The sequence below is a fragment of the Carya illinoinensis genome, chromosome 1, assembly GCF_018687715.1.
Source record: "Carya illinoinensis cultivar Pawnee chromosome 1, C.illinoinensisPawnee_v1, whole genome shotgun sequence".
Classification (NCBI taxonomy): domain Eukaryota; kingdom Viridiplantae; phylum Streptophyta; class Magnoliopsida; order Fagales; family Juglandaceae; genus Carya; species Carya illinoinensis.
This window is the reverse complement of record NC_056752.1, coordinates 9,220,682-9,229,752: the sequence shown is the minus strand read 5'-3', so window position 1 is coordinate 9,229,752 and position 9,071 is coordinate 9,220,682. Positions and strand designations below refer to the sequence as shown.

Sequence of the window (9,071 nt, the reverse complement as noted above, 5' to 3'; positions counted from 1 at the left end):
ATGGTATCAGAAGAGCCAATCTCTACCGAGTCACCGATCCAAGCCACTACCATGTCTTCCCCATCTGATCAAAATCCAAATTTTACTCTCAACACCCAACCTCCTTCCGCAGCCGATAAACCACTCATTGCTCTCAACATCACTGCCCAAATCAATGAAAAGTTAACTCCCTCCACCTTTCCTCAATGGCATGCTCAATTTGAAGCACTCTTTATTGGTTACGATTTACTCGACTATGTCGAAGGCACCCTTCGGTGTGCCTCTTCCGCTGGTACCGCCGCTGATGAGCTACACAAGACCCACTGGGTTCGACAGGATAAATTAATCCTGAGTGCTATTTTAGCATCTACATCCCCTTCAATCACCCCCCTCATTGCTACGACAAAGACCTCCCATGAAGCTTGGAAAAAGCTTAAAAATTTATATGCTAGCCAATCCCGAACTCATGCTATGCAGTTAAAGGAAGAACTCACCTTAATCCAGTGTGGAAATCGGTCAATCACAGAATATCTTCATGCTGTGAAGGCCTTGGCTAATGAAATAACCATTATTGATCATTCAGTTTTGGATGATGACTTAACCCTTTATGTGTTGAATGGTTTAGGTCCATATTTTCGAGAGATAGCAACGCCTATTCGAGCCCGAGAAACATCACTAACCTTTGAGGAGTTGCACGACCTTCTGGTTGGACATGAAGCATATCTACGGCACTTGGAAGCTGCAACGCAGCAACTGGTTGCTTCTGCAAATTTCACAAAGACGAAGTAGTCTACGCAAGGGGGCAGTCAATCGTGGTCCTTCAGGAAAAATGACACTGCACGTGGAACTCAAGGCTTCAGCCCAGGCCGAAATAATAATGGAGCCCAACGTGATGGGCGTTGCTCCAACAAAAATTCTAGCAGGCCCACTAATTCCAATCGGTGCTACCAGCCCAAATACCAACTTTGTGATCAGCTGGGACATATTGCAAAGTCTTGTTTGAAATTCCATTCCCAGAATGTTTCTGTCAATTGTGCCACCTCTTTTGATGGAAAGGACAAAAATTGGTTGCTCGATTCGGCCACTTCTCATAATATCACGGGTGATCTTTCTAATTTATCTATTCATTTCGAATATGATGGAACTGACTAAGTAATTCTCGGTGATGGTTCAGGTTTGGCAGTCTCACACATTGGTTCTTTGTCTTTGCACTCTCCTCATCGAACTTTTACATTGCGTGGTACTCTTTGTGTTCCAAACCTTTGCAAAAATCTAATTTCCGTTCACCACCTCACCAAACAAATAATGTCATTGTTGAATTTCACCCCTTTTATTTTCTTGTGAAGGACAAGATCACGGGGGTGATTCTACTAAAAGGAGCATGTGACAATGGCATCTACACCTTCTCGGAATCAATGGTGACATCAAAAAAGGTTGCTAATGTGCATGAACGGACTTCTATTGATGGATGGCACAAGCGTCTTGGGCATCCTTCTCTTAAAATTGTTCATCATCTTGTTAAGCATTTTTCTCTTCCTATTTCATCGAACAAAAATTTGTCTTCACTATGTCATTCATGTTCTATTAATAAAGCCCATCAACAACCCTTTCATGCCAATAGTCTCCAAAGTCATGAGCCCCTTGAACTTATTTACACGGATGTGTGGGGTCCTGCTAGTTATATTGGAATTGATGGATCATGATATTACCTTATTTTTGTTGATCATTATACAAAATATATATGGTTTTATCCAATGATCACTAAATCCGGTGTTTCTAATATTTTTCCGCATTTCAAAAAGTTTGTTGAAACTCGTTTTCAAAAATCAATCAAAACACTATATTCAGACAATGGTGGTGAGTTTGTTGCTTTGAAAATCATATCTCTCGCTTCATGGAATAGTTCACTACACCATGGCTCCACACACCCCGCAACAAAATGGTGTCTCTGAACGTCGTCATCGTCACCTCATTGAAACGGGCCTTACGCTTCTTCATGATGCAAATCTTGATTTTTCTTATTGGCCTCATGCCTTTCAAACAACATCTTATCTCATAAATAGACAGCCCACGCCCCTCCTTTAAGAAAAATCACATTTTGAAGTCCTTTTTGGTCAAAAACCAAATTATTTGAAATTAAAAAAATTTGGTTGCATTTGCTATCCTCTGACACGGCCCTATAACTCAAATAAAATGCAGGCCAATCGAAAGCCTGTCTTTTTCTCGGTTATTCTCCAACTCAAAACGCATACAAGTGCTTTGAACCTCAAATAAAAAAAATCTTCATTTCACGTCACGTGTTGTTTGATGAAAATAAACAACATTCCAACCCCTTTCAACCTGTAGCTTTCGTCTCAACCCAGAAAAATCCAAAACCTCAGAAATCTCTTCCTCTTCAATTTGGTGCCCAGCAGGTTGCAGTACCTTCATCACTAGTGTCCGGCGCATCAGCATCATCGCATCTTCCGGAAGGTCCACCCGCTTTTGTCACGTCCTCCTCAGGTAATTTCAGACCCCCTATTTCTTTACTTCATGATTCTTTTCATGCTCTAGATCACAATATCTCTAATCCGAATCCTTCTTTAGATGAAAATAGGACTGTTTCTCCATTAAATCTGCCACCATCCTCTCCTATTTTATCTACAGATACACACCTAGGTTCAGATTCTAATCCCTCAAATCCGAATTTCACAAACCCTCCCCAAACAAATAATCCCCCCCCCCCCCCCCAACGCACTCACAACATGACCACACGATCAATGAATCAAATATTCAAGCCCAAACAGATCCATATAGTGTCCAAATATCCTCTCCCCTAGACCATAGAACCAACGAGTGTGAGCCAAGCCATTTCTCAACCTCACTGGTGCGAAGCCATGTCCAATGAGCTCACTGCTCTAATGAAACATGGGATTTGGGACCTAGTTTTACCACCTTCAAACTGTCAACCCGTGGGCTGTAAGTGGGTCTTCCGAGTAAAAAGGAAAGCTGATGGGTCAATGGACAGATTCAAAGCCCGTCTAGTTGCTAAGCGTTATAATCAACGTCTTGGTGTTGATTACAAAGAAATCTTTAGTCCTGTGGTTAAACTAGCAACTATTAGAGCTGAATTATCTATTGCAGTCATGAATGGATGGGATTTGAGGCAAATGGATGTCAGCAATGCCTTTCTAAATGATGAATTGACTGAAACAGTTTTCATGGCACAACCCTCGGGGTTCAAAGATTTGTTCAAACCTCACCATGTTTGTAGATTGAAAAAGGCGATTTATGAGCTTAAATAAGCCCCATGGGCTTGGTACATAGCACTCAAAAATGCCATTCTTCAACTGGGTTTTCACAATTCCAAGAGTGTTTCTTTTCTCTTTATTTACAGCTAAGGCTCAAATCTTTGTTATTTCCTAGTCTACGTTGATGATCTTATCATTACTGGAAATAATTCAATTCTTGTGGCCAAAATTATCAAGCAGTTGGGTGATATGTTTTCTCTCAAGGATATGGGTTCTCTTAATTTTTTCTTGGGGATTGAGGTAATTCCTACTCGGGCTGGGTTATTTCTCTCACAACATAAATATGTTCGTGAACTTTTAGACAACACCAGTATGAGTGGTGCAAAAGATGTCTCAACACCTCTTTCTACGACACAATCTCTTCAATTAGTTGATGGTACTGCTGTTGTGGATAGTTCCGAGTTTCGTAGAGTAATTGACAGCCTTCAATACCTTTCCTTGACACATCTAGACAACTCTTTTGCAATCAATAAACTTTCTCAATTTATGCACAAGCCAACTACAAATCATTGGACAACAACAAAAAGGCTTCTTCGCTACTTAAAATAGACCATTTTCTATGGTATTCAGATCCACAAAGCTGGACCTCCCGTCTTAAGGACATACTCCGATGCCGATTGGGCTGGAAATGTGGCTGACCATACATGAACCTCAGCATATATTAGTTTTTTGGGCCGTAATCCCATTTCTTGGAGCTCAAAGAAACAAAGGGCTGTTGCATGCTCCTCAACAGAGGCTGAATACCGGGCATTACCTAATGCGGCTTCCGAGACAATTTGGCTGTCCACTCTTTTCAAGGAACTAGCATTTCCAGTCAAAGAATCTCCCCAATTGCTATGTGATAATCTCGGAGCCACTCATCTCAGTTTTAACTCAGTTAATCATTCGCATATGAAACATATTCAGATCGACCTTCATTTTGTGTGGCTTAGTGCAAAAAGGAAGCCTCCAAGTTAAACATGTACATACTAAGGACCAATTGGCTGATCTGTTAACAAAGCCATTGTCAAAACAGCGCATGAAATTGCTATGTACCAAGATTGGTCTTGCCGATGGAAGCTCAATCTTGCGGAGCGTATAAGGGAAGCATGTGCGGATTCTATTCAAACCAAAACAGAGCATGTATAGCCAAAAATCATGTCCAATATTCTGTCATTAATTCCATATTTGGAGAATGATTCTAAGGCTGAATTCTAGAATTGAATATTGTAATAGTAGCTTAGTTTTAGCCTTACTGTTTACATGTTTCCTAAATTAGCTTCACAATCACTCTGTATATATTTTTGAACTTCTATCAATGAAATGTGTGGGAAAATTATTCATTGAAAATTACGGCAATACTTACTTCTTTATAATGAGCACCTGTTTCTAGCAAAAACTTGGAACTCCAACACTCCTCCTGCAGCATCAAATGGCTCCATGACAGGTATGGTCCTTGATCTCACATCCTTTTATTCCCAAGTGCTTGATGAGACACTTCCTGGACCAACTCTTGATAATGAGCCCCATATATATGCCAATATCAACCTTCCAATTGTTTCACTTGATATTGACTTGCCACCCATACCACTCGAAGCAACAGATACTTCTCCAGCTGACATCCCTTCATCCATTGTTGCCAACACCGAACATATCCCACAAAAAAAATTCTCCTTGACACCATATGGTTAGTTGATCTCGAACTGGCTCCACTTGGCCCAAAAAGTTTCCTAATTTCAAAATGTTTTATACCTCCAAACATCCTCTATGTGCATTTACCAGTATGCCTAATATTGTTACATCTGTTACCTTTCCACAAGATGTTCTATCTCTGGAATGGCAGCAAGCTATGCAACAAGAATATGATGCATTTCTTGCAAATGCAACATGGGACTTAGTTTCATGACCATCTGATCACAATGTTATTCAGACCAAGTGGGTGTACAAAGTCAAACAAAAATTAGATGGAAGTCTTGATTGGTATAAAGCTATCCTTATAGAAAAAGGGTTCCAACAAATTGATGGAGTTGATTTTGTGGAGACTTTCAGGCCTGTTTTTAAACCAGCAACTATCCGAATTGTACTTGCTCTTTCTGTTCAATATAGTTGGCCCATCCTACAATATGATGTCTCCAATGCTTTCTTGCATGGTAGTCCTGAAGAACATGCCTTTATCGAATAGCCTACAGGTTTTATCGATCCCCACTTTTCGCAACATGTTTGTAAGATGAAAAAGGCCCTTTATGGCCTCAAGCAAGCACTGTGAGCATGGTTTCTTCGACTCTCCACTAGTCTACTTGACTTTGGTTTTGTTTTCTTGTTTGTTGATACTTCATTATTTACATATCATCATGAAGATATTCTTGTCTTTGTGCTTGTTTAAATTGATGATCTGATCATTACAGGATCTTTTTTATCATTCATTCAGACACTCACTTCTCATCTCCAGCAAGAATTTGCTCTGAAGTCTCTTGGCAACCTTGGTTACTTTCTGGGGATAAAAGCTTCTCGTGATGCTCATGGACTTCACCTACGGCAGAGTAAATATATTATGGATGTACTTCACCATTTCTGTATGGTTGGTGCGAAACCATATCCTGTTCCTTGTGTCTCTGATCAAAAGCTTTCAAATGACCATGGGGAACTTGCTGAAGACATGACTTCCTACAGGCAAGTTGTGGGAGCCTACAATACTGCACGTTGACCTGGGCAGAAATTACATATTCAATAAATCAACTTTGCCAACATCTTCATGCTCCAACTAGGATTCACTGGAAATCAGTCAAGAGAGTTCTAAGGTACCTCAAGGGCACAATTGATCATGGTCTCTATTTTAGCAAACAAAGGGACACTAGGACTCACAGCTTACTGCGACGCAGATTAGGCTAGAGATGCCATAGACCGGCAATCAACTACAGGGTACAGTATATTTTTTGGTCTGTGTCTTGTGTCTTGGTGTGCTAAGAAACAAAGTGTAGTCTCTCGGTCTAGTATTGAGCCTAAATACCGAGCACTTGCAATGGTGGCTACTGAATTATACTAGTTATGGATGTTATTAAAATATCTTCACGTCCTATTGTTTTCTCCTCCTACTGTGTGCTGTAATAACTAGAGTGCTTTTGCTCTTGTTGCTAATCCCATCTATCATGCTTGTACAAAGCATCTAGAGGTTAATTTTCATTTTATCCATGAAAAAGTTGTTAATGGCGATGTGAAACTCTACTATATTTCCACATTGATAAGATTGGTGATCTTTTTACCAAAGGACTGTTGTTTGCTTGATTCCAAATGTTGTGCGACATGCTCATGGTGTGTGATCTCCCCATTTGCTTGCAGGGGTATAAAGTAGCCAACCAATGTCGAGCTATCCAACATCAATAACTCCACAACTACATATGCGGGTTGACATTATTCTAGGATTTTCATTTGTACATGCCTTATTTGTTCTATGTCCTGTATGTAAAGTTTTCTTATGTATATCCTGACATAAATGTAATATGTCTGTAAGTGATAAAATCCAAATGCTATGATAAGTTGTCAAAGCATGTTTATTTTCATAAACAACATTGGGAAGAGCTTAGTACACTCCAGACCACACCACACTACACTTGTGGAGCTTAGAAGGAGTATGCCAGTTCAACGCTCCACAAGCAATTGAAAGTGTCTTCCAATTTCACATGGGATTGAATGATTAATTCGTACGCTCAAATTAGAAGCCACATTTTGGCTATGGATCCCTTACCTACTGTCAGCCAACTATATTTTATCATACGTACACTATGAAGAAACTCAATGTCTTCTCATCTTCATTTGCCCACACTGGATGTCATTGCTACATATATTAATTAGGATCAATCTCCTTCTACACGTGATGTTAAAGGCAAGGGAAAGATGACTGTTACCATCTATGAATGTTGAAGCAAAGTTGGCCACTCCAAATCCTTTTATTATCAACTTATCGCTTTTCTTGCATACTGGAATCAAAACCGCAACACTTCATGCAATGGTTATAGGTAGTGGCGCATCCAATCATATGTCTAACCACAAAGCACCTCTCATTTAGCCAAATGTCCTTAGTCCACTCAATCCAGCTCGTTTACCCACAGGTGAAATTGTTCCAGTATCTCATATTGGAACTTTTTCACTTATCTCCATCTCTTCCTCTTTATTAATGTACTTTTTGTTTCTCAATTCAAGTTTAATCTTTTGTCCATTATCATCTTACCAAATATTTGAACTGTGTTGCCATTTTTTTGTTCCCAACTTTTGTGTTTTTTAGGACCTAACCACGAGGATGCTGATTGGAGTTAGTGATGAGCATAATATACTTTATTATATAAGTAGTCTTTACTACAATCCTTCATGTGAATCGATCCATTGCATTAGACATTTGGCACCGACGACTTGGTCAACCATCTTCTTCTTGTTTACCTAAAATGTTATCTAAATCTAGAAGTTTGCTACATTGTGGTGTTTATGTTAAAGAGAAACATATCTGACTTCCATTTACTTTGATTTCAAATAAAAGCATGTCTGCCTCTTATCATATCTATTGTGATATTTGGAATGGTTATCAAACACTATCTACCATGGGTGCTCATTATTTTTTTAATATTGTCGATGATTTCTCTAGAGTCACTTGGGTTTACTTATTGTGCTTTAAATATGAAACTTCTCAATGTATCAAAAATTTATTTGCTATGGTCCAATTTCAATACAAATTCAAATTCTTCATGATCGCATAGAAAATGGCCAAGAATTCTTGTACCACCATTCTCAACTTTTTTCAGTGACCAAGGTGTCTTACATGAAAGGACAGGCTTTGAGACACCCTAACAAAATAGGGTGGCTGAGCGTAAACATCGACATCTTTTTAATGCTGCTCAATGCTTACGTTTTCAAGCCAATCTTCCCATCACTTTCTTAGGTGAATGCATTCTCACTACAACCTATTTAATTAATTGCACCCCTTTGCAAAGTCATGCTCACACCACTCCCTATGAACGTCTCTTTGATAAGGCCTCCAATATGATCATTTATGTGGTTTTGGATGTCTATGTTATGCTCAAACCTTGTGATATCGTAGGGATAAATTTCAAGCTCGAGCTACTCCTTGTATCTTTCTTGGTTATTCTCTTGGTCATAAAGAGTATCGAATGTTTAATTTCTCATGATGTAACTTTTATTGAACACGTATTTCCTTTCCATAATGTTGTCCCTCAATCACCCACTTAGATTGTTGTTCCACATCCTCCTTTAGAGATACCCGTTCCACCCTTTTATCCTATTGTTGTCCCTCAATCATCCACTCAAACTATTGTTTCATATCCTCCAAATGTCTCATCTCCTACCCTCACCCGAATCATTTCCACCAGACCACGTCGCCACATCACTCGTACCACCTATCTTTGAGACTATGTTTGTCCCACATTGCCGACCCTCTAAGTCCACTATGCCTTCCTCCATGCCTCAATGTTCATCCGATACATCTCATTCCATTGTTAATTTTGTTTCTTATCATAAATTCTCTCTTGAGAATTTTGCTTTCCTTTCTTTCTTTGATTGAACATTTTTATCCTAATAGTTATTCTCAAGCTATTTAGCACTCCCATTGGCATGATGCCTTGGCTTCTGAAATTTATGCTTTAGAGGTGAGTTGCACATTGAGCCTTCAGTTCCTTCCCTCTGGTAAGAAACCCATTGGTTGTAATTGGGCTTTTAAAATGAAACTCCATAAAGATGGATCCATTGAAAAGTATAAGGCTCATCTAATAGCCAAGGGTTACACTCAGGTTGAAGGCCTTGACTATCATGATACCTTTG

General features: G+C 39.4%; 1 protein-coding gene across 1 annotated transcript; it reads left to right on the top strand.

The window, feature by feature from the left end:
• Positions 1-768, top strand: LOC122304201. The gene has a single exon (XM_043116350.1). The coding sequence runs from the start codon at positions 1-3 to the stop codon at positions 766-768; it is 768 nt and encodes a 255-aa protein (XP_042972284.1).
• The last annotated feature ends 8,303 nt before the right edge of the window (positions 769-9,071 follow it).

Coding starts and splice junctions, on each gene's coding strand:
- LOC122304201 (XM_043116350.1), top strand. CDS start 1: ATGGTATCAGAAGAGCCAATCTCTACCGAGTCACCGATCCAAGCCACT.